General features: G+C 44.5%; 1 protein-coding gene across 1 annotated transcript in view; it reads right to left on the bottom strand.

Moving 5' to 3' along the window:
* The window catches only part of Slc7a8 (solute carrier family 7 member 8), a 57,250-nt gene extending 35,625 nt beyond the window's left edge, over nucleotides 1–21,625 (bottom strand). The window contains exons 1-3 of the mRNA XM_034498424.2: nucleotides 20,835–21,625; nucleotides 3,043–3,247; nucleotides 1,947–2,098 (exon numbers count right to left, since the gene is read on the bottom strand). Coding sequence (XP_034354315.1) covers nucleotides 1,947–2,098; nucleotides 3,043–3,247; nucleotides 20,835–20,988 — 511 coding nt within the window. The 5' untranslated portion in view covers nucleotides 20,989–21,625. The remainder of the gene's footprint in view (nucleotides 1–1,946; nucleotides 2,099–3,042; nucleotides 3,248–20,834) is intronic.
* Nucleotides 21,626–26,429: the final 4,804 nt, after the last annotated feature.

Here is a 26,429-nt window from a genome sequence, read left to right as displayed (position 1 = left end):
CTTACCATCTTGAAGGGCTGGGACCATTCTGGACTCTGTGGTGTGTGTGTGTGTGTGTGTGTGTGTGTGTGTGTGTGTGTGTGTATGTGTGTGTGTGTGTGTGTGTAGAACTCTACTCCAGCGTCTTTGTGCAAAGTGTCAAACCCGTGGTCTGTCTGTTGTAAAGGAACGGCATACTGTGGCCTGGCTCCTCTCCTAGGGGAGGACCACACAGCTGTGGAGCTCTGGATTTCTAGCAGAAGCTCAGAGAAGTCCTCTTGTCTGAGACTTTAGCAGCATCAGCAAAAAGGAGGAAGCTGCCTGTGTGTGTAAGACCCCGAAACAGCAGCCGCCAGCACTTCCTTCTTCCTCCCTGTTAGTAAGTCTGATGATAGAAACAGCAACTTTTCCTACATTCCCACGCTGTCCCAGCTCCAGATCCTGCTATGAAGCAAGGTCAAGGGGCCCATATACCCATATACCCTAACTCCTTTTCAGGAGGCCCCTGGGGTCAGAAAGCTCTGTGCTCCTAACAAACACCCCCCACCCCCCGCCCACAGGCACACACAGTATTACAACTTAGGATCGCAATCCTACAAGGAGGCAGACAGCAACTCTACTAAGTAGTCAGAATGTGTGGAATAGAGTTGAGGGTGCTAGGAGACTGAATTTGGAGCACACACTCCTTTATGTCTGAGTCTATAAGCAGGATAGCCCAAACATGTGACTACTGCCCCAAACAAGGGTTTCAGCTTTATGCCTCACCTTGCCTCGGTATGGGTCTAGATCAGGGCCAGGGCCAACCTCCACTGATAAACAAGATGCTCTTGCTAAGGTTCTCAGATGCTTGTCCTGGGAGATTGTCTAGATTGGTGTGTCCTCCCTCCCCCATCACATCAGCAAGACAGAAGGACAATGTCTGGACCTGGAAATGAACAGCAAGATCTGTCCCTATACTGTCAGAAGCTGTGGGAAGTCAAGCCCTGAGCCAACTCTGCAAATGCAGCCTCTAACACAAACAGGTGCTGGAGGAGTGAGTGTTTGAGTAAAGACATGGAGTAGCCCACTCCATGGAGCTCAGTGTTATCAGAGCCCACTGCTGGGAAAGCCTAGAACACTCTGAGGAACCTCTCTCTCAAGGATCACGTGATTCCACCCAACAGTCATCTTCCCATCCTGAGTTTTCACTGCAGCCAATTAAATCCTAACCTTGACCACACAGCTTTCCTCTGCTTAAAGCAAATAACAAAACAAAACAACCTACCCAAGCCAGGTATGGTGGCACACACCTTTAATCCTGGTACTCAGGAGGCAGAGGCAGGCAGATCTCTGCCAGTCTGAGGCCCCTGGTCTACATATTGAACTCTAGGAAAGCCATGGCTACATAGAGAAATCCTGTCTCAAACAAACAAACAAACAAAAAACAAATATTACCCACCCAGGCCATGGACAAGGGACAAACTGTCCTCCAACCCAGTTTAAAATGTGTGTAAGGTAGCAATTTCTAAGTTGTCACTATAACTAACTGCCTGCCATGAGGTTATCAGGGACTCAGAAGCCCTGGACTCCATACGGGGTCTACCTCTTAGGGAAGTCACTTGCCCTTGGCACTTGGTCTGATCTAGCTTAGGAAAAGATGACAATGGCCCAGCTTACCTCATGGATTCATCATGAGGCTCAAATCAGAAATCAGATAGCAAAGGTGAAAGTGTGAATGTAAAGAACTTTGGCATCGAAAGCTACTGCGTCTCCAAGGAGTTCCTTATGAGTCTTGTTTGTATGTGATAGGATTTTTACTATGTGCCTAGGCTGGCCTCTAGCTCAAGATCCTCCCACTCTTTGCCTCCCAAGTTCAAGGATTACAGGCAAGAGGTGGGGGAAAGGAGAAAAAAAAAAAAGATAAGCCAAGATGTGACAGTCACCAGGAAGACTGAAAGAGGCTGAAGTGAGGGCCAGATGTCACTTACGCAAGCAGATGGCGGCCAGGAGTCGCAGGCCGGACTCAGGGGGGAAGCAGGTAGGGAAGAGTGGCTGCAGCACATAATTGGAGAAGGTGAGGGCGATGACAGCTTGGTTGGTAGGGTAGATCACCAGCACAGCAATCCACAGCCGCAGGAACCTGCAAGAAGAACAGGAAAATCATTGGCCGGCATGGTGGAGAGCCAGAGATATCAGCAGAAAACCCAGGCAAGGGGCAGGGATGGGGGGAAGTCTGAGCAAAGGAGCAAACATCAGTGGGTTAAAGGTAAGTTTCCCCTTTTGTTTTCAGAGATACTGAAGAGGCCTGCCCTACCCCAAGTGAGACCCTAAGCCCCCTATAATTCTCGTGACATGGTGTCAGCAAAGACCTACATACATTTCAAGCTCCTAATGACACAAGTTCTGGTGTTTGGGCTCTCTCCTTTCTCCTTTAATCTTCTCTGCAACTTTAGCCCCCTATATCTAAGGGTGGAACCCAGAATTCTGGCAGCAAGAACACGCTAAGGCTGTGGCTACATGTGTAATTGCCAGAAAGGCATCACATAGGAGTTTGCAGGAGAAGTGCCTTGCACACCTCTTGGTTCTTTAGTAATGGATGCGTTCCTCAGTCAGGGTGAGGGAAGCCAAGAAAACTCAAGGGCTTGACTCTGGAGAAGGCCATTATGCTTGGCAATGTAAAGAGTGTGGATGTTTCATCTCTAGGAAGTCACTCTTGTGTGTCACAGAACAGGGCTTTTTGTAACTGCTTTTCCTAGAACTCTGTGGTCCATGCTGACACCTACTTTGCTTATAGAATCTTATCCATCAGGTTCAATAGAGCAATAAGAATTGTAACCTGGAGTATCTACTGATTCTGAGGGGTGATACACTAGACACTAGAAACTCCTTCCTGTCCTTGGGCTTCTTGGATCTGACCCTTCTGTCCCAGATTTTTCCTTTACAGTGGCACCAACCCATGGGCCACATGTTTCCCGGGATAGCTATGAGTACAACACAGTACGTTTTTCAGACAACAGTGTCATATTGGTATGTCACAAGGTTGGACATCCATGTTAGACCATTCAGGCCTCCAGATTTGCTCACCCAGCCAGTCCTCCGAAGATGTCCTTGACATAGGAGTAATCGCCTCCAGATTTAGGGATGGTGACACCTAGCTCAGCATAGCAGAGGGCTCCTACAGCTGTGATGACACCTGTCACGATCCAGACAATGAGCGCAAGGCCCACAGAGCCGGCATTCTCCAGCACACCCTTCGGTGAGACGAAGATTCCAGAGCCGATGATGTTCCCTACACGAAGGCACAAAGGCATGGTGAGGTCAGGGCATCTGGCACGTGCAGCTCGTTCATCTCTGGTCTGGTTGCCCAAAGCGTCTTTGAGAAGGTGGGTGTGTCCCGAAATGATTCTCACTAGGGTTTCTTCTCTGATCTGGTTCTAAAATGTCTCCACGATCTCTAGGCAGGTGTGTCCAGTAATAACTTTACCAATGAGCAGGGTAAAGGGCAGAGAACTGACAAGGAGCTTACGAGTCTAGTTTACTCCTTAGAAAAGTCGTCTAGGGTCAGATAACATCAGCAGAGGAAAACAAGTCTCAGGGAAGCAATGAATTGTGTGAGGCTAGGCAGTCACGACTGTTGAAGCAAATACTGAATCTCAGGGCACTCTGACTGGGCACACATGTTCTAGCTAAGGAGATAGGCTCTTAGAATTGGCTAAAAAGATAGGACTGGAAATGCACTCAGATTCCCAGACCTACCTGTCAACTAGAAGGAGCCAAAGGGCAAATTCTTTTGGACAGATTGTGGCCACATACTGTGATGACTTGGGACTATGGGCTGGGTATAGTGACACATACTTGGAATCCCAACACTTGGGAAGCTGAGGCAGGAGGACCAGGAACTCCAGGCTAATCTGGGCTATACAGTGAGACCCTGACTTAAGACAAAAGAAAATACTTCTGAGTGGAGACAGGAGCCCTGGAAGCTGATTTCTACGTGGATGAAACAGCTCCACCCTTGTTGGAGAACATGAAACAAACCTATAAACTGGTCACAGTTGTCTAGACATAGCTTGTGAGAGTACACTACGTGCAAAGCCTCAGCGTTATGTTCCTGAGGCCTCCCTTTCTGTGGTGTCATATGACCCTCAGAATCACCTTGCAGAATTCAGGGAGGAGGGAGAAGAATGGGATTCCTCTCTCCACTTTACTGACCAAGAGACTGGGGTTAAGTGGCTTTCTCTAAATTCCTCAGCTACTGATGGGTAAAATTGGATCTTGAAAGTTGTCTCCTGATGCTTAATCTGGTGTTTTTTCCACTAATCCATTTCTGCATGCTCAGGGGTTGGAGTCCTCTCAGAGAGAGGTCAACAGCCAGCACAGAAAGGGGGCTCCTGGGTCACGTGCATTGGACAGGGCAGGAGAAGAGTAGGGATAGCCTTTGACACATATCTTCCTAGACTGGCTTCACTTTTTTTCTATATTGAGGGTGGAAACGAGGTTCACAGGTGCTTTGAGGGCTCCCTCCTGCTGTTCCCAACTCTACTCAATGCCTGAGGGAAGAATCAGAAACTAGCCAGATCTAGGTGAGAAGGCAAAACCAGAGAGCTTCCCTCAGCCCATGGACTTGTCAATGGTCCAGGAATTCACCTTTCTTGGGTAGTCTGGAATCAGTGAGATTAAGAAGTGTTAAGTCTGGGCTGGAGATTTAGCTTAGTGGTTAGAGCTTTTACTGCTCTTGCAGAAGACAGTGGCTCAATTCCAAGCACCTACATGGAACTTGTAACCATCTGGAACTCCAGTCCCAGGGAATCAGAAGCCCTCTTCTGACCTTTGAGGGCACTAGGCACACATGTGGTGCACATATGTACATGCAGGCAAAACACTAATTCACACAAAATAACAAAATAGATCTTTAAAAAACCCTTTCAAAGTGTAAAGTTCTATATTCCATTTTCCAAATCCAGCCAGAACTCCACCTCAAAACACTTCTAAAACACTCACTTCCAAGCTCAAATTCAACAGTTTTTTAGTTTTAATTAAAAAATATTTTAAGATGAGGTTGAACAATGAGTTAGTTGGCTAGCCTAAAACTTGATATATAGACTAGTAGGCTGTCCTTGGACTTGCATCAGTCCAACTATCTCTGCTTTCTGAGTGCCTGGATCCCAGGTTTGTAACACTATGCCTTGGCCTCAAAGTCTAATTTGCAACCCAGGGCCAGGCATACGGTTATGAAGTAAAGGGGGAGAAAAGAACTCACATTGTAATCTGTATTCCTCTCAGATGTAAAATTTGCCATTAGTTTTCAAACTAAAAAAAAAAAAATGTAACATCAAGTACTCAGGATGCTGAGGCAGGACACATACACACACAGACACACACACACAGACACACGCACACATACACCCATATTCTACCCATTCTTCTTTCAAACACATTTTCCTTCAGAAATACATACAGAAATAAAATCAAGGAGAGAAATAGCTCCTCAACATCAAACTCAAATGTAAATATCAGGTGGAGAAGAAGCAGACAAGAGGGCGCAGCTCTTATGAACATTTCTCTCCTCCTCTTCCTCTGTATATGCTCATATGAAGTCCTTTCATAGGAGAAGACATATTTGTCTGCATATACTCTCTATGACCTGCTCTCTTATGAAGACTAAAAGACTGTCATACAGTAACCTAGGGCCTAGGACATGGTCATATGACCCTTCAAGCTGGTCAGTGTGGCTCGCATGTATGTATGTATGGCTAGCACTCAGCAGGCTGAGGCAGGAGAATTGGCTTGAGTCTGAGACTAGTTTTTGGTTTGAACCACAGCGTTCAACTCTGTTCCAAAATAAAACAAAGTAAAACACAATCAGCAGTCCAGTCACCGGCCCAAACAATGTGCTGCTGTTCCCTGGAAGACAGGAAGCTCCGGGAAATTCGAGCACCAGAGTTGGAGTAAATTTCTTGCCTATGTGGGAATTATCAAAAGAGTGATCTAAAGGGCATTTCATGGCCATCCAAGAAGAGAGTAATGGCACACGGCCTATGAAATCAGCTCCAGGGTTAGAAAAAGTCAAAGCCAGTACAAAAACAAAGGTTGACTTTGGTCTTAAGGTAGTAAAAATGGATGTGGGAATGGCCAGGCATTTCTTGGAGCTGGGAATGGCAGTTCCAGTAGGAAGGTGAGGTGTGCTGTTAAAGGTTCTGCCCCTCAGGGATGAGGAGTCAAAGTTCCACTAATGGTTCTGGGCAAACAAACATCTGTAAGGATCAACCACTATGAGAGTATATTGGCTGCCTTTGGGACACTGTCAGAGTACGCACGTCACAGGGTCCCCTGGGAGACGAGGTATACAGTGCTAGCTGATCTTTGAGGGGGTATCATTATCCCCGTTTTACCGTTGAAGAACCCGAGACTCCCAAGAGAATCACAGCTGTCTTAGCAGCATCGAGATTGGAGTCCTGCATCCCTGCTTCAAGACTGTTGTGCAAATAAAACTTTCCCACATATGTGCTCCATCCTTCCACGATCCACTGTGCAGCCGTGGGAGTGGGGTGGTTTTGTAGAGAGCTGGAGGGCAGATTCAACATCCTCCCCTTGGGGCAGTCCTGTCTGCAGTGGTGACTGTAAGCACCCTGCTCAGTGCCTTGATTCTCAGAACTGTTTTCTGGAAAATGTTAATAATCTGGTTTGCCCTGCATGGTCATTCTTATTTACTTCTGTGAAAACTGAGGGTCAGAGAGAGAAAGAGACTTGGTCAAAGTCACATGCTGTGTAAGCAGCTCAGTCTGGTGGAAAGACCGAGTTCTCAGACTCCAGGCCCAGGATATCCTCCAGACTCCACGAGGCTTCTCCTCTGACAACAACACTGCACGTTGCAACTCCATGGCTTTTAAATGTGTATACTGTCCAAAGGAAGCCATGAAACAGGAGAAATAGGAAGAAGCCTTTCAAACTTGATTGGAGTCTTTCTTGATATAGAGGAAAGAAGTTGATGTCTCTGGTGATTTTTTCCCCTTGTTTGACTCTTAGACCTGTTGTCCAGAGCAGTGGTTCTCAACTTTCCTAATGCTGTGACCCTTTAATACAGTTTATGTAGTGGTGACCCCCCCCAACCATAAAATTATTTTTGGTGCTACTGCATAACTGTAATTTGCTACTATTATGAATCATAATGTAAATACGTGTATTTTCCAATGGACACTTATACAACTTGATACAACTACTGTGAAAGGGTCCTTGGACCACTAGAGAGATCCCAGCCCACAAGTTGAGAACCACTGGTCTAGAAGGTCATTTAAAAATGTGGTGCATGCTGGGCCTGGTGGTGCACTTCTTTAATCCCAGCACTGAGGAAGTAGGGGCAGATGGAACTCTGAGTTCAAGGCCAGCCTAGTCTGTAAAGCAAGTTCTAGGGACAGCCAGGGCTACCTAGAGAAACCCTGCAAACCCTGTCTCAAAAACCAAAACAAACCAAAATGTACGTGATGTACATCTGCCTGCTAGTGCCAAGGTGCCTGAGATCAGGGTCTTAACCCTGCTTCCACCCACACTGGTTAACACCGCAGTCATCGTTAGGTCTTTAGTGAAAGCTGGATTTTAGGATGCCTGGACAATGAGGCTAAGCTAAACTTGTTCTGTCAGAGAAAAGCCATGTAAACCATTTCAATAAAAAAGAGGCCAAGTTGTATCAGTGGGCAAGTCTTCATAGGCAAATGGCCAGAACGGAGAAAATGCTCATTTGCTGTATGTAATCACTAACTTCCTCATCCATGTGACCCCTATTCCGGCATTACTCACACTCAGGCTTGTTCACACTCGAATGCTGTAGCCCTCAAAGAATTTCCTAAGGAGAGAAATTACAGACTTGTAATGCCCAGCAGACTTAGATCCAAAAGACCTTGGCTTTCCTTACTCATGCAAGACTTCATGTCTAGCCACAGCTTCCTGCTGGGTATTAGATACAGAGGCCACCTCCCTCATGTGCAGAGAAGGCTGAAGAGAATGTGATTTGTACTTCTGCAATGGGCAAGCAAGTAGGAGAATATCAATGCCTTCAGACCTGAGGAACCGTGTGAAAGCAGGAGCCTGGGGTCAGGCTTTGATTCTTACTCCCAAACTGTGAGGTCCCCAGGTACCTTCTTCTGTACACACTTTTCCACCAGGACTGTACAAACAGTTTCTTTGGAGGTGGGAGTAGGCTAAGATGCCGACACATGGCTTGTTTGGTTGCATATCCTGCAGACTAGAGATGCAGATGGTACCACATGACTCTGCTGTGATGAATTCCTTACTACAGTGGACAGCTAGACTCAGTGGAACCAGAGCCCTCACCACTCATAAGCCATGACACTCCAGTTTTTCTGAGACTCATTTCTTTCATGTTTACAATGGAAGTAATGGCTCTTACCCCACCTACTTTGCTGTGGGGATCAAGGCAGCTTACACCTATGTAGGACACTCTTTAACGCATGAAATGCTTTAAAAAATATATAATTACTAACATTAGTAGCGGTAGAGACCGAGTCCAGCCAGAGATGAATGCAGCAGACTGGCTTTGGAGGATTGGCTACCACACAGCACTGCACAGCCAAGACCATGAGGCATCTTCTGATTCATTTGTCTGCTTGTCTAGGTATACATTTTAGATGATGCAGGGGGGCGGGCAGCAGGTAATTGCATCTCAAGAAGTATTTATTGATCGCCCACTCTCCACATGCCTGCTTTGAAAGGTAATTGGGAAGTACTTGTTCATACATGGTCCTTTAGAGAAATAGATGGAGCGAATCACCACCCACCAGTCACTGAAAGACAAGCCTTGTGGCCTCAGGGGCTACAGAGCTGAGCCCTGACTGGTTCCTACCGAGGACCCACACACAACCTCCAGCAGTCTCCATCTTTCACAGTGGGTTTCAACCAGGAACAGTTTTGCTCCTGCCTCCAGGGGACAACTGGTAATGTGTAGAGATGCTTCTAACCTTCATACTGGACTGGGGGTACCCCTGGAACTTAGAGTATCAAGACCAAGGATACTGCTAAGAATCCAACAGTGGCCAAAAAACCTCCCATAACAAAGAAGGATCTGGCCCAAGAGGCAATAACTAGGTATTAAAACTCTCATCTTCCTCGAAACGTCAATGTCAAGGTCGACTAATCCCAAACGTCCCTTTCAGATTCAAAGCTGGGTTTTGTTAGCTACACACAAAAAAATATTATCTATGGTAATTACTAATCTTTAAATTAAAAAGTAGAGTAAAAATATAACAAAATATATTATTATGATGATTTAAGTATTTTAAACAGTATTGATTTGTTTACCTTTTCCTCTGTGCACATGTATATAGTTGTGCATTTTCTATGGTGACATGTAGAGGACAAATTTCAGGGGTTGGATCTTTCCTTCCAACATGTGAATTGGGGATTGAACTCAGGTTGTCAGACTCAGGAGCAGGTGCCTTTACCCACTGGGGTGTCTTGCCAGCCTTATCTTAACAATTCTTTTGAGACAGTCTTGTATAGCGGAAGCCTTGAACTTGATCTGTGGCCAAGGATGGTCTTAGGCTCTCATCTCCTGTCTCCACTTCTTCTTGTTTGTTTGCTTTAAGACAGGGTCTCAGTATGTAGCCCTGGCTGTCCCAGAACTCACTCTGTAGACCAGGCTGGCCTCAAACTCACAGAGACCCACCTGCCTCTGGCTCTGGAGTGCTAGGATCAAATGTATGCCACCATGCCTGGCTCTGTCTCCACTTTTAAACACACCTAGTGTCACAGGAAACACCACTACACATCAGTAGAATCAAGTAACTTCTTCCCAGTGGTGGAGGCCAAATCGGGCTTTGTGCATGTTGGGCAAGGGCTCTACCAAAGAGTTCTCAATTCCCGGTTGATTTTTTTTTTTTTTTTTTTTGACTGACAGCTATTAGTCAGCAAACACAGTAAGCTCATATGACTTGCTAAACCTACGAGAATATGAAAGTGAGATTCAACTTCTACTCTCAAGAATTGAATGAATGGTGGCCCATACCTATAATCTCAGCACTAGGGAGGCAAAGGCAGGTGGACCTCTATGAGTTTGAGGCTAGCCTGGTCAACACAGTGAATTCCAGGCTAGCCAAGACTATATAGTAAAACACTGTCTCAAAAAAAAAAAAAAAAAAAAAAAAAAAAAAAAAAAGGATTGAATGTAGACATTCAGGTGAAAGCACAGCTGACCACATCAGTCTGGACAGAAGTTGTGTTAGCGTGATTTTAATACTATGTAAGATGATATATTTTAATGGATGGCTATCCAGGAAATGCTGAGGCAGGAGGATCTCAAGTTCCAAGCCAGTCTTCACAGCATAAAGAGAAACTCAAAAAAAAAAAAAAATAAACAAAAAAACAAAAACAAAAACAACCCCCCCCCCAAAAAAAAAAACAAAAATAGTGTAGAAGCATGGGGCTGGAGAGATGACTCTGGTTACAAGCACTAGTTCTTGCAATGGACCCAGATCCCAAAGTCTCAGCACCATGTAGGCAATACACACTACATACATAAAGCTTTTTTTAAAAAGTGGTTTAAAAAAGAAAAGGGAAGAAGAAGCAAATCAAAAGAGAAGCTTCATGAAGAAAAGAGGCCGACACCCATGCCTCTGTGGGAGCCATTTGAACCAGGAAGACAGCAGGAAGGCAACTGGCTGGCTACTAAGCAGCTCACGCCTGAGCAGAACGGGTCAGCACTTCATATCACTGTACCGGTGACACCCACATCTCTGAACCAGCATCAGTGAACGGGTACAGGCTTGGGAGTGAGAGCCAAAGCAGGGTAGTAGAAGGTGAGGCCAAAGAGAGAGGAAAGCCTTCTGCTGAACACAGAGCAGAGACCAGGTTTGTGTAAGAGCTCACCAAGGACCCTCCACTATACCAGGCTTATACCAGGAATATGCCAGGCCCTGTTTCATGGCCCCCACCACCTAGGCATAAAAAAAGGTTAAAACGATTGTGCATAAGGGATGGAAGAGATGGCTTGGTGAGTAAAACACTTGCCACAAAACCATGAAGACCTGAGTTCGAATCTACAGAACCTCTGTAAAATCACATATCTGTAGTAATCTGGGTGCTTCTACCTGAGATGGAAGGTGGAGTCGAAGAAGAGAAGGAAATCCTCAGGAGTATGAAGGGCCAGCTAGCCGGTAACACAGTGTCAAACAACAGAGACGTGCTCTCAAGGAAGATAAAAAGCAAAGATTGATGTCCAAGGCTGTCCTCTGACCACCACACAAGTATTGTGGCAGGCATGTGCCCACGGTCCCACACACAAATGCAGGTGTCCACATGGGAACACACACACACACATTATGCACAGGAAAGCATTTGCAAACTCAAGACTATCTGCACACCTGCCCTTTTCTGCTGTATCTCTAAAATTCTTTGATGTCTACAATATATCCATCCAAATCATGATATTTTTTATGTTAAGTCTTTTATTCCCAGGGCCGGGGACCAAAAACTTTTAAAACTTTAAGACAAAAAAATTAATTTTGAGACAGGATCTTGCTATATATAGTCCAGGCTGGACTCCCACGGTGGCAATCTTGCTGCCCAGCCTCCCAGGTGCTAGGATTACAAGTATGTATCACCTCATTGGCTCCTAAATGCCTCCTTAAAGCAGCCTGAAGTTCCTGTATTGCTTCGTGCTAACCGTACCCCTAGAGTTGCACTCTAAAGGAACACCTGAAGGGCTGATGCCTGCCACCCACGTGCAAGCCAGCACCTTTCAAGGCACACAGACGAGAAACGCACATGAGAACTGTAGCCCTGGCTTGGACAGTATGCAGCTCAGCCTGAAATCTGCTACGTCTTCAGGCACACTATGAGACCGACGCCCCAGCAGTGACATCACCACCGATGCCGAGGATATTTAAAGCAAGCCAATGGGAGAACCTGTGAGCATGACAAAGGATGAGGGATGAGATGATCAATAAAGCTTTTCAACTCGAGCTTCATTCATTCTATAAATAGCACAGCTCAGAATAGACTTGTGGGATTATTTTGCTTCTTAGAAATGAAATTCACCCGTGCTCAGCACAAGGCCTAATATGTTTAATCAATGTTAAAACGTCGAGTGGCCCTCCCTCAATGTCTAATAGCCTGAGGCTACGGCCTGCATGTTGCCATTCCCAGGTGTCCAGGGAGATGGGTGTGGTGAAGACAGTTCTCCGTTAACATGTTCTGGGAGGCATAAATATGGTCAACAGGGAATTAAAAATTAGAGAAAGGAGCCAGTGGATACAGCTCAGTGGGAGAGCACTTGCCTAAGGCAGAGCAGGTCCTGGGTTCAAGCCCTGGAATTGTGGGGAAATTCAACAGGAGCAGTTTCTGACACCCCCTACCTCCCAACCTCCCCTCCCTGAGCTCCTGAATGGTCCTTGTTTTCTGTAGATCAGAATCTTTTCCTGGAACAGCTTGCTCCTGGCTGCATTTTGAGATCTTGCCCGTCATCCCTCAGTAACAACAAGAAAACATAAAAAACAACAACAGAAATTCCTGAAGCTTTTTTTTGTTTTGTTTTTGGTCGGGTTGGGAGCAGACTCCTGGCTTAGCTTTCCCTCAGTAGCCTGGCAACTTGAGGGGCCCAATTCTAAATTTCATTCCTCCACTCCACTTCATAAACTGACTGACTTAACTCAGAGCAGGTCTGTGTGTGGTGGCCCCTCCCTGAAGCGGCCATTTGCTTTGCTCACAGCAGGTTTTTTGGTTGTTTTCTTTGTTTTTTGTTTGTTTGTTGTTTTTGTTTTGTTCTCTTCTGTTTTGCTTGTGTTCTGTCACTAATGCGGAAATGAAAAGGCCTCTGAGTCTGCTACTTAGATATTTATTTATTTTTGGTTTTTCCGAGACAGGCTTCTCTATGTATCTCTGGCGGTCCTGGAACTCACTCTGTAGACCAGGCCCAGGCTGGCCTTGAATTCAGAAATCCGCCTGCCTCTGCCTCCCAAGTGCTGGGATTAAAGGTGTGCACCACCACTGCCCAGTGATATAGATATAGATACAGATACAGATACAGATACACACACACACACACACACACACACACACACACACACACACACACACACACACACAGGGTCTTGCTAAACAGTCCTGACTGCTCTGAAGTTTAACTCTAAATGTGAATCAGGCTGGCTTTGAAGTGTAACAATCCTCCTGCTTCTACTTTCAAGTGCTGGCATTACAAGTGTGCGCCATCAATCCTGGTTTAGGTACTTCTTAAAACTTTTCCTGGGAACTGATTTTCTTTCCTAGACTAAGTATTTCCTGCTGGTCACTCTTTCTGCATAGCTCTGTCCTTTGAGGGAACATATTTGAGTCAGAGAGTTGCAAGTTCAAACAGATTGCCCTTGAGCTCTCTGGTTCCTGGAGGCAGGAAGCTTGCAACAGGATGCCTGGTCTCTGCCACCTTGTACGCCATGCTGGGGAGCGTGTGAGCTGTGCTCAGGGACTCAGGTGGGAATGCATGTCTGCTGTCAGCTGGTTATTTGCCTACTTGAAACTTTTACTTCTACACTGGTACCAGTTGTGCAGGATTGCTTGAAGTTGCTACCAGACAGTCTGTGTCTGGGAAGCTGTAAGCACACACTGAAGGATACAGATCCTCATTTTTATATTGTCGGCTATACCTTTCCCTCTCACTAAGATGTGTTTGTTTTGAAATGTTTTTGAGCTTCTGGCTTCTGTCCCAGATTCCCTTTGAAAACAATGGGAGTTTTAATATATTTTCATCCTGAATGAACCAGCTCCTAATATTCCCATGGCTTTTTTAAAGTGGAACATGAAACGCATGAACACAGTTTCAGACTCCCTTCCTCTAGGCAGGCAACATTCAACAAATGGATCTGGGATCAGGCAATCCACATGTGATGTTAGAGGCTAAGACGTAGAATCTTCCAAAGAAGTGTAGTACAAAAAGGTCTGAAATCGTTAGACCTGAAATTAATTGTGCATACATACACATACCCGTCTAGTGCACCCCCACTCAGCAAGTGCACGCACCACTTTCTCATGCCACTCAGCAGTACTGGATTCCGTCTGCCTCACGGACTCAACACAATGTAAAAACAGGCTTTCTTTTTTTTCTTTTCCTTTTTTTATCCACAGGTTCTTAGGATGCAGCTGAGACTATCTTTAAATTTGCCATATAGCCCAGGCTGCTCTAACTCAAAAATCCTTCTGCCATAGCCTGCCAAGTCCTGAGCTTATAGGCATGTGCTACCAAACCAGCTGGTGCTTGTTTGCTCGCTTGCTTATTTGTGTTTGGTGGTAGCGGGAAGGTTGTTTCTTATTGATTGGTTGGTTGATTTGTTTTATATATTTCTTATTATGTATATCTGTGTGTATGCGTGTCCATGTGAGTACCAGTGCCTGTAGAGCCAGAAGAGGGCATCAGACACACACCCCCATCCCTGCAGCTGGAGTCACAGGCAGTTTTGGACCACCCAACATGGATGCTAGGAATGGAATCCTAGTCCTTTGAAACAATATTCTTCACTTACTAACCACTGAGCCGATGCTCCAGCCTCTTCTTTGTTGGTGGGGGGCGAAGTTGTGCTATGCATGTCTGGCTGACTTAGACCTCACTAGTGGCCTTAAATGTTAGGCATATTCCAAACATGCCAAAAATTTGTTGAGACAGTGTCTTACTCTAAGGGAGGATGGCCTGTAATTCTCTATGTAGCCCAGGCTGACCTCAAACTCATGGCAGGCCTACTTTTTCAGCCTCCCAAGTGCTGGGACTACAGTTGCAAAGCACACATCTGAGGTTTGTTTGTTTGTTTGTTTGTTTGTTTGTTTTTGAGGCAGGACCTTGTTATGTAGTGCAGGCTGGCCTAGAGTTCAATTTCCTTTTTCAGCCTGCTTAAGGCTGGGATGAAAGTCATGTGCCACCACATCCAGCTAGAACAAAATGGTATTTATTGAGCTCTTACTAAATGTCGATTTCTGTACAATAAGGTCTCTGCAGATACTATCTTATTTAATCCTGTCAACAGTCTTATGGATGTATATAGTATAGCTATTTTAAGTACAGGAGAATCAAGTCATGGAGCTAGTAGCTAATTCACTGAGGCATGTGGCATGAGTGGAATGAGAGAGAATCGACTTCCCCAAGTTGTTCCCAACCTGCACACACATGAGTAGTACACACAAACACACATACACACAAACACATACACACACATACACACATACACACAAACACACAAACACACATATACACATACACACACATACACACAAACACATACACACACATACACACATACACACACACACACACACATACACACATACAAACACATAAATACACATACACACAAACACACACATATACACACATACACACACATACACACAAACACACATACACACACACATACACACATACAAACACATAAATACACATACACACAAACACACACATATACACACAAACACACATACACACAAACACATACACACACATACACACATACACACACACACACATACACACACATACACACATATACACACACATACACACATACAAACACATAAATACACATACACACAAACACACAAACACACATACACACACACATACACACACACACACATACAAACACATAAATACACATACACACAAACACACACATATACACACATACACACACATACACACAAACACACATACACACACACATACACACATACAAACACATAAATACACATACACACAAACACACACATATACACACAAACACACATACACACAAACACATACACACACATACACACATACACACACACACACACATACACACACATACACACATATACACACACATACACACATACAAACACATAAATACACATACACACAAACACACAAACACACATACACACACACATACACACACACACACATACAAACACATAAATACACATACACACAAACACACACATATACACACATACACACACATACACACAAACACACATATACACACATACACACACATACACACACATACACACACACATACACACATACACATACACACAAACACACATATACACACATACACACAAACACACATATACACACATACACACACACATACACACATACACATACACACAAACACACATATACACACATACACACAAACACACATATACACACATACACACACACATACACACACATACACACACACATACACACACATACACACATACAAACACATAAATACACATACACACAAACACACACATATACATACAAACACACATACACACACAAACACAATACACACACATACACAGAGTAACATCTAGATACATAGAGTAGGTAAAAATGCTAAAGACTTAGCTCCAAAAATTTTCATTGTATGACCTTTGGCAAATTGCTTATTCCCCAGAACCTCCACTCCCTTATCTGTAGGAAAAAGATAATATGCGCTGGGCACATCGAGATTACTGTGAGGGACAAAGAGATAATGAGTGCCTGGCACAGAACATTTATTTAATAATGGCAGCTATCGACGGGAACTTTGGGATCATCAGTGAATGAGGTTTTCTGTTCTCACACCTTTTGGGGTTTAGGGAGAGTTTACCTTCACAATTTATCTGCCTCCAAGAGTGCTCCTTGACCAGCTGTGTACCTGAAGGCACTAGCCTGGTGGTTCAGGCCAGGGTACTGTTAAAACAGGAGGGAGCATGTGTGGCTCAGTGTTAGAAATCTTGCCATTACAGAGTCACCACCACCAAGAAAATGTGAAAAAAAAAAAGCACTTATCCAGGTTGATCCAATTAACCCTATCATAACAATTTTCCAAGCGAGGCTCCCAACAGTCTTTTAGATAAATGCTTATTGCTCGCTTTTTTGAGATAGACTCTTGATGTGCAGCCAGACCACCCCTAAACTCAAGATTCCTTTGCCTTAACCTCTGGAGGGCTGAGACTGCTGTCATCAGCTCCTGTGTCTGGTTTAGAGACATGCTTTCTGGTTGGAGGGACTGGAGACTGAAGCCAGGACCTTGTGTACACTAGGCAAATGCTCTACCACTGAGACAGCCCTGGTGTTTCCTTTCCTTTACCTGAGTCAATTGTCAACCATCACAAGAGTGACAGTTCCATACTAGGTGCTAGGATGCACTGAGGACTCCGAGATGTGTAGGACAAGTTTGTTCTCTCCTCTCCTCCCCTGCTCTTTGGCCTTTACTTTGTAGCTGCGCCTCAAACTCTCAATGATCCTACCTCAGCTTCCCAAGTACTGGGATCACAGGCTAAGCCATTACACAAAATCTGTCTCCCTCCCTTCTGTCCTTCTTCCAACTGACTCCAGAGTCTGGGAACACATTAAGCATATGGTCTACAGCCAAGCTGCACCTCTAAGTCAAAATTGTTGTTCAAGGAAACAACAACTGTGTCAAAATTCTTAAGAATTATCAATACCTCTAAGAATTATCTTCACTACTCCATCTTCCCCCACATCCTCCAAAAGGCCGCTTAAAACTGATTGTTGCTGACACCTTCTCTCCTCTCGTGTCTCCCACTGTTCCCTTAGCTTGACCCCAGCTGCTGCCAACCAAACCACATTGTTAATTGTCAGTGGTCCCTGTTTGATGCACATGGATCTCAGCACCCTGAGTTTATAGTTTTATAGTTTTCAGCCAGAGAAAACTATAGAGAGTGAGTTCATTGGTCCAGCTTACATTCCCATAATAATTGTCATCTTTACTAAAATTTTATGAGCTTATATGAAACATATTTTAACTTATTCCTTTAAACCAGCAGGGCATGAAACACATAGATCCAGGGTAAATGCTACTTTCCCATGCAGAATCTGATTCATTTGAATTGGTTGTTTCATTTCTAAAAAAGACTTATTTTATGTGGATGACTGCATGATTAATATATGTCCACTACATGCATGCCTGGTGCCCTGGGATGCCAGAAGAGGATGTTGAATCTCTTAGAACTGGGGTCAGAGGTGATTATGAGATGCCCAATGTGGGTGCAGGGGAAAAAAACTTGAGTCTTCTGCAAGGATAGTATGTACTTTTATTTTTTAAAGCTTTTTTAGGCTTATTTATTTTTATGTGTATAAGCTTTGCCTACATTCATGATGCCTGTGGGAGGAGGGGGTCAGAAATCAGTGTCAGATATCCTGGAACTAGAGTTACAGACAGTTGTAAGCCACCAATGGGTGCTGGGAACTGAACCTGGATCCTCTGGAAGAAGAACAAGTGCTCTTAGCCACTGAGCCATGTCCCTAGCCCTTCCTGTGTCTTTTCAAATGACTTTAATTACCTTTATTCTTCAGTGTTAATAAAGAGCACCAGATCAGTGGACTCTACATAGAATGGAAAGTTTGCACTTAGTCTTGTCATCGCCCACTTAGAACCCCCCAGAAGAGAGTGAGGCACCATCTCTTTACTTTGTCATCTTCATGGTCATGCAGGAGGGAAGGTAGAAAAGATTTTTCTTCACGTCATCCTTACAAAGAAAGTTCTTTTTCAGCTCAGCTGAAGTGAATGTAACATGATTCTAACACTCTGGAAAAATATCCTGATTTCCCTAAAACCACCCAGAGTATCCCGCCAGGTTTGTCATTCTTGCTGTGATGTCACCACGAGGAGCTCTTTCTCTCCCTGAAGTGTTGCCCATGAGGCTGTGGACAGATCAGTAGTGACATATGCCCTGGAACTGTAATTATTATGTCTGAATATCCTCATTTCTTCATAGACTTAGAATGAATATTTTAAAAAAACAAATCCTTAGTATATAGGAGAATATCCTCTATCCATGAAAACCCACATGCACTGGGGGGTGGGTAAGCAAAGCAGAGTCTGGAAGAAAAAGGTTTGAGTGTGTGTGTGAGTGTGTGTGTGAGCACGTGTGTATGTGAGAGAGTGTGTGTATGCATGTATGAGTATGTGTGTATGTGTGAGTGTGTGTATGTGTATATGAATATGTATGTGTATATGAGTGTGTGTGTGTGTATGAGTATGTGTATATGTGTGTATATATATGTAGGTGGTGTTTGTGTATGTGAGTGTGTGTATATGTGTGTATGTTTGTGTGTGTGTATATGTGCACATCTGTGTGTGAATCAGATAGCTCCCCAAGGTGGGGTAGGGGATGCTAATCCTATCAGTCAAATTGGTGAAAGACATAACAGGCTCTGGTCTATTTATAGATCTTAAATTGGCATGTGTTCTACAGGTTGCATTGAATTAAAAAACTATAATAAGACTGGATAATGTGAGCTTCAGATTATGACTACTGTTTTGTGGATCTGTTCCCTCACAACATTGTTTTTGTTTTTTTGTTTTTTTGTTTTTGTTTTTTTTTGTTTGTTTTTTTGAGACAGGGTTTCTCTGTATAGCCTCAGCTGTCCTGAAACTCACTCTGTAGATCAGGCTGGCCTTGAACTCAGAAATCCACCTGCCTCTGCCTCCCAAGTGCTGGGATTAAAGGCGTGCACCACTGCCCAGCACATTGTTTCTTTATAACTGTAAATATTTAGTGTAATTAGATAATATTCCATTCTGAAAAGGGGTTGGAAAGAACATGGTGACTAGAGCTGGGGTGGAGAAGTGAAGAGGATTATCTGAATGCTGTACTGATTTTATTTGACTTCAACGATGTTCTCCAGTGTCACTCTTGCTCTGGTGCCAAATGTCCCTGAGCTGTTCACAAAACACTGTTCCATCGACAGAAACTAGTTTATGAGCAGCAAGAAACAGTACACCTTCACCAAGGAACTCCAGAGAGTCAGAGAGAGAGAGAGAGAGAGAGAGAGAGAGAGAGAGAGAGAGAGAGAGAGAGAGCACAGAGACACATCTGAGGCTGAGAGACTTGTGGTGCTTTCCCGCAGACCAAAGCCCCCTTTTTGAGAGAAGGCAGTGGTGAGCCACGGCCCAGCACCCACCTGCAGGGCTTCCTTACAAAGACAAGAGTGTCCTGTGTCCTATGCAGGCAAGGGAGTTGTCTCTGGAAGCCCCAGCCCTGCACAAGTGCTCTTGGGAAGGGACTCATACTGCCTCCCTCTAGATCACCCAGCTTCTCTCCTAAAGAGCTTCCAAGTCAGAGCACACATTTCACCATGAATTCCTCTTGTACCCCACAATCTACTCACTGCCAGTTCCCTCTAAGAACCTCACAGGGTCTCCTGTGGGTGTTAACAGACAGGTGGTCCCCACTAGGCAACCAGAGAAACTGAAAACTCCGTTTAGAGAACAGTCAAGTCAAGTCAGCTGGTTCTCCCTTCCATGTTTTCCTCATCTGAGACAGCTCAGCTGTCACATCTGTTTCACAAGAGCCTCATAGGATGGACCAGCCTAAAAGAACCATGATTATGAAGCATTTTCACTACTGTTTTTGCTGTTTGTGGTATTACACACCACAGTGCTTCATGACATAAGACAACAGAATACTAAATATGCTTCAAAAGCAGGTTCGCAGCCTACAGAGGGTGGCTGCATAGAAGCCAAGTTAAAAATCCATGTGTCAGCCTGAATTAGGATCTGCTGGATCAGAACTGCCTAGTGACAAGCCGGGAAGAATTTGTTACACTTCTAATAAATTCCCAGGCAATACTTGGGACACTGAGCCAGCAGAGTTCCTGACTCTTGTTTGTTCTATTCTAAGGAGAGGTCGGCCGGCTCAGCCTGGCTTGGCTGAAGCAATGTATGACAGACATCACTTCCATAGCTCTGACTTGACCGGTGAAGGTGGACAACACAAGTCGCAGACAAAGCAAAGCTGCTTTAGAGGCTTTGGCGGGGTTAAAGTCCCACGGAGGACCCCTGGAGAGGGGGTGGGATGGTGCCGGGGCCCCGCAAAGGACCTGGACTCACCTACAATGATACCACAGGCGCTGACCAATCCGATCTCTTTCTTCAGGGCTACTCCGCCCCCTCCCGAGCTAGCCTCGGCCTCCGTGCTGCTGTTAGACCCGCGACCCGGGTGGTTCTTCGCGGTGTTGTTTCGCTGTCGGGCTCCCTTTTCCATCTTTCTCCGTAGGGTTCCGACCGCCAAAAGCTAAAAGGAGCAGTCTCTTTCTAAACGCTCGTGTGTGTAAATGTATAGATACGTGGAAAAAAACAGAGTTTCCAATTAGAACGCCCTTTTCAGAAATAAGAGAGCGCTCCTACCCTCTCAAAGTGACAGCAAATGAGAGTCACACGTGTCACTGCTAACAGACAAGGGCCGTGTTTTTTTTTTTTTTAAATGGAAGGCAAAGAACATATATATCTAAATACAAAAATAGAACTGTACCAGCGACTCCAGCTGGAATTCTCCGGAAAGCGTTTATCCTCAGAAGCCCGAGATCGCTCTGTTCGGTGTACGGGGCGGCGGCTTGCTCTGGTCAGAATTTCCCTGCAGCCCTCCTAATGAAACAGATCGCCTCCGCCGTCTCTAAGTCTCTTTTACGAGGGTAAAAGTAGTTCTCGTTAGCTGACGGGGCGGAGTAGGAGCGGTGCTCAGGTACTTTCTTCTTGCTCGCCCGCTCTGGATCAGGTTTCCACCTGCTGCGGTTGCCCCTTCTCGCCCTTGTCCGCTCCGATCTCGGTGCTCACGCCGCAGATCGCTCCATCTGTGACAGACAGGGTGGCTGCTGCGCTCGCGAATGTGCTTCCCTTTCGGCTGCGGCGTTTATTTGCGGACCGACGCTCCGCCCCCACCTCCTCCATCCTCAGCCGCATCTCCTCCCTCCTCTTCTATGTAATTATTAGTACCCCCTACCCCCAAAGATCACTGAGAAAGGAGCTTAAAACATTTTTTCTTTCTCTTTCTTTCTTTCTTTCTTTCTTTCTTTCTTTCTTTCTTTCTTTCTTTCTTTCTTTCTTTCTCTTTCTTTCTTTCTTTCTTTCTCTTTCTTTCTTTCTTTCTTTTTCTTTCTTTTTTTTTCCTTAGTGGAAGCAAGGGAAGGGTCGGCCGCAGGAAGTCACTAGCCAAGGCTGCCTCTCAGGTTGCACAGCATTTGTGAGCTCTATAAGGGCACACAGTTCTGCAGGCTTTCAATGCCTTCAGAAATACACTGGCCAGTGTACTAAGATGCTTAGGTATTGGTCATTTGAGGACAAGGTCGGGAAAGCTGCAGGGATACCGTCATCAAGCTGTTTCCTGAAATAAGGGGTGGTTTTGGTGGGGGGCGATGTAGAAGAACTTTAGGCTGAAGAGTTTCTCTTAGGAACTGTCATGAAAGTTAAATAAAATTATTAAGAATATGGGGTAGTTACAACGTTCGTCAGAAGCAGGATAAGGAGAATTCTGACCTGCCCCATGACCGCTAATATTTTATCACAAATTATTTGAACTTTAGATGGGAGGATTGTGAGCCCCTCACTGATCATGAAGCAGATGTGTTGATGCTAAGAATGGTAACTGTTAAGTATATTGACATTGCACACTCACTTCCCTGAAGAATTTAATTCAAAACTGTTGTGTTACCTCAAGAACTGTGTCTATTTCTAACTGTAAAGTACTTTGAAAAAAAAAAAAAACACCATGAAACAATATTATAGACCATGCTGAAAATCTAAAGGTTTTTTTAAACATAGACTATACAAAATAATTTGATTTAAAAATAAGTCTAAAAAATAAAATTCCGCTGGGCAGTGGTGACATGCCTTTAATCCTAGCACTTGGGAGGCAGAGCCAGGTGGATTTCTGAGTTCAAGGCCATCCTGGTCTACAGAGTGAGTTCCAGGACAGTCAGAGCTATACAGAGAAACCCTGTCTCCGAAAAAAAAAAAATCCACAAAAATAAATAAATAAATAAATAAATAAATAAATAACAAAATAAAATCCCAAAGGGCCTGGTAGCCCACATCTTTAATCTTAGCATTTAAGATGCAGAGGTAGGCAGATCTCTGAGTTTAAGGCTAGCCAGAGGTACAAAATGAGATTCTGTCTCAATAAGACAAACTAAAGTCCCCAACCTGACCACTAACTACATAAATTTGGCTTCACTTTTTTGGGAAAAATGCTCTAAAACACTTGGGCTTTTTAAAGAGATAAAAAGTTAAGCCCTTTAGAAATGGGGTTGGCTACGCTATCTAGAACAGCTCTTCCGGGTGGGGTAAAGTCCGATCAACAGTCTCCCTTCCCGACTGCCCCTAGATCACTCTACTCAGCAAGTATCAAGAAGTTTCAAAGGTTGAGATCTCTAACCCTTCTCCTTCTGTTGGTTTAAGATACAGCAGACTGGAAGCCTCAGCAAGAAAACAGAAGAAGGTGGGGGGAGCGTGTAAATCATTTTCAACAAAGAGAGCAAGCAAGGTTGGAATACAGCACAAGACTCCATGGGAGGAAGTGAGGAACGAGCCGGGGACGTGGGGAAATGTGAATTGCCTTGGCATAAAGGGAAATTTGATTGATTCATGATTAAGCAATCCAATTTGAAGACTTCTGCTCACATCTTAACATCAAGGGATAAAACCTGTCTGCTTCTCAAATGGGAGTTCTTCCAGTAATACTTTGTAGTTACCGTTTAAATGGTGCAGGCTTAGTGTGGGACCGGGAACAAGTGTGTGACGGTTTTGAGATCTCTCCAGAAAGGAGTGCACAGGAGGAGCTGTGTGTGAGCCTCAGTGCCTCTCCGCATCTGCAAAGTTGGAAGAGAAATACAATTACAAGTTCTATAAATCTTGAACGACACAGATTTAGGGGTACAGTGTGTCACCAAAGGGGGAAGGGAGGCTAAAAACTGGTACTGCCCTTTCTTTAGCACTTGGAATTTATGAGTGGCTTGCAGCTAACTTATTGATGGTGAAATATGAAATCTAGAAAAGGGACCTCCCTCCTTCAAAGGGACCTTTAATTCTTATTATGTCTCCAGGCTAGTGGCATTTTCATGGCATAAATGGTGCATGTGTCAAAAATCCATACAACTAATATTGAACACAAGAGAGAAGCCTTGGTGTAATATGTCGAAGAAGTTTGTGAAATAGCTAATGGGTGTTCCTTACATTTTGGTCACTCGATCTGCAGCTCCGGTCCTCACTTACCTGTGCTTTCACCTTACTCTTTGCATTAAACACTGCTTTAAGCCCCCTAGATCAGTTTTGAGCCAGGGTCTGGCCTGGATAAGGCTGGCCTTGAACTCATAGTGATCTGCCCACCTCCGGCTCCCGAGTGCTGGGATTCAAGGTGCGCAGCCCTGAGTCTGGCTAACAAAGCCAATTTTTGTTTGGTTTGTTTTGTTTTAGACAGGGTCTCGCTAAGTAACCCTGGCTGGTCTGGGACTGGCCGTGTAGACCAAGCTGGCCTGGTACTCACAGAGCTCTGTTGGGGTTGAAGGAATGTGCCACCAAGCCCAGATAGACCCAGTTATTCTTAAATGTTTACTTTTTATTTTTATGTTGCTGAAGATGAAACATAGAGCCTTGCTAGTCAAGGCTCTCCCACTGAGCTAACCTCTCCCATAACTTGTATTTTAAGGATTTAAAAATATTAGGCTAAAACTTAAAGAAGTGTCTTATTAGAGGTCAAACAGCAAACACTGGATTTGGTCATAGGCAAAGCAGGTTGTTACTGGTTCACACCTAACTTTCTCAAGACACTGTAAGTACTTGTCAATAACCTCTTTCACTGGGAGAAAAACTAAGACTTATGATCAAGGTCTTCTCCTGTTTGTTGCTGGTGGTTTGAAATAGGGTCACATTCTGTAGCCCAGGCTAGCCTCAGGGTCATCTGGCCTCAGGGCCCTATGTGTTTTGAGTTAATGTCCTGTTTTAACTTAAAACATTTAAAAATGGTTCAAGACATTGTTTGATGTCAGCACTGCCGTTCAGTGATACTCGTGGGCCTTAACCTAGACTCCTGACATTTACCACCATATTTATACACACCTCTTTTTTGGATATTTCTCAAGCACTTACTTTTAATACAGTCCTATTTCCAGTATCTTGGAGACTGTTCTCATATTGCTGAAAATAAGAAATTGGCCCCTTTAACAAGGAAAGACGTTTGCTGGAAGGATCATTTCCTTTACAAATACTCATGATCTTAGAAAGAGAAAGGTTGTGTGTGGCTGACACCTACTGCTTGAAAAAGGAGAGGGTGGGAGGGGCATGCCACTGCAATAGTTAGACACAATAGTTAGATACTTGCGCGTGCTGCTTGTCTCTTTGGGAAAGGACTGGTAAAATGTGTTAGCACAGAAGAACAGAGCATGCACCCATGCCGCTCTATTTCTGGCTTTGTTTGTTTCGGGACCTAACAGCTTTCTATTCTTGGTCTTTGTGATGGAGCTGTGCGGTCAGGTCACTAATGAGGGCCTGACTGCCTCCTTTGAGCCATTCCACAGCCCTTGCTGTGCGCTCTTCTTATACAGGGCTGTCCAAAGCCAGAAAGAACCTTTCTTCAAAGCAAAGCCCACAAGCTGGGCATGAAAGCTCAGGCCTGTAATCCTGACACACGGGAGGCCAAAATCAAAGAACTGATTTCAGTTCAGGACCATCTGGGGTATAGTGTGAAACTTTCTCAAAATACATAAATGGTTATGTATATAAATAAAATTAAAACTATGACTGGGTATGGTGGAGTGTGGATGTCTCAGTACTGAGACGCTAAGGCTGTGGAGCATCTTGAGGCAGCCTAGGCTACATTATGTGTTAAGTCAAGCCTGGGATACACATCAAAACCCTGTCTATAAAAATCAAACAAACAAGCAAAAAACCCAACAAAACAAACAACCAAACCATGAGACTGGCAAGAGAACTCAACAATGAACAGCACTTGACATCCTTGCTGCAGAGAACAAGGGCTCTCAGTTTCAAGTTGTAGTGGGGTAGCTTACAAGCAGGTGCAACTCCATTTCCAGAGGACACATCGCCCTCTTCTGGCCCCCACGGGGCACTGCATGCATGTGGTGCACAGGCATGCATGCAGCAAAACACTGCACACATAAAATAAAAACAAACTTTTAAAAAGCATATGAATCTCCCCAATGTGGTGTACAACACTGGGTAGATGAGGCAGGAGGAGTGGGATCTCCAGGCCAGAGTGGGCTCCATGGGGACGCTATTCAAAAAACCAAGAACTCTATATGTAATTCAGATCTAAGGCATCTGTGCACCATGTTGGTAAAGCTCTGAATTTGACCTCCAGAACCACAAAACAAAACAAAATAATTGCAAAGACATAATTCTTTATCTTGGGCAAACATAATAAAAAAAAAAACCAGTTGTGGGAGAAGTTTCTATATTTATTTAAGGACTCAGAACTAGAGTCACCTAAAGCCTTAGGAGATATTCGGGCCCCATGACAGACTGGGCAGGGACAGGAGTCAAGGACACATGACACACAGCAGGGAGTGATTCTGTGTTTCTTTCCCACTGGAGCTGGGTTGGGTTTTTGGAATCCAGCCAAGTGCAGCAGACAGGGGGATAATTTTCTGGAATTTGTTGTCTCTGGTGCCAGAGCAAGGGTTCATCTTCTCCACA

This window comes from Arvicanthis niloticus, chromosome 3, assembly GCF_011762505.2.
Source record: "Arvicanthis niloticus isolate mArvNil1 chromosome 3, mArvNil1.pat.X, whole genome shotgun sequence".
Lineage (NCBI taxonomy): Eukaryota > Metazoa > Chordata > Mammalia > Rodentia > Muridae > Arvicanthis > Arvicanthis niloticus.
Note: the sequence above shows the minus strand (reverse complement) of the source record. Positions and strands in the feature narration are given on the sequence as shown.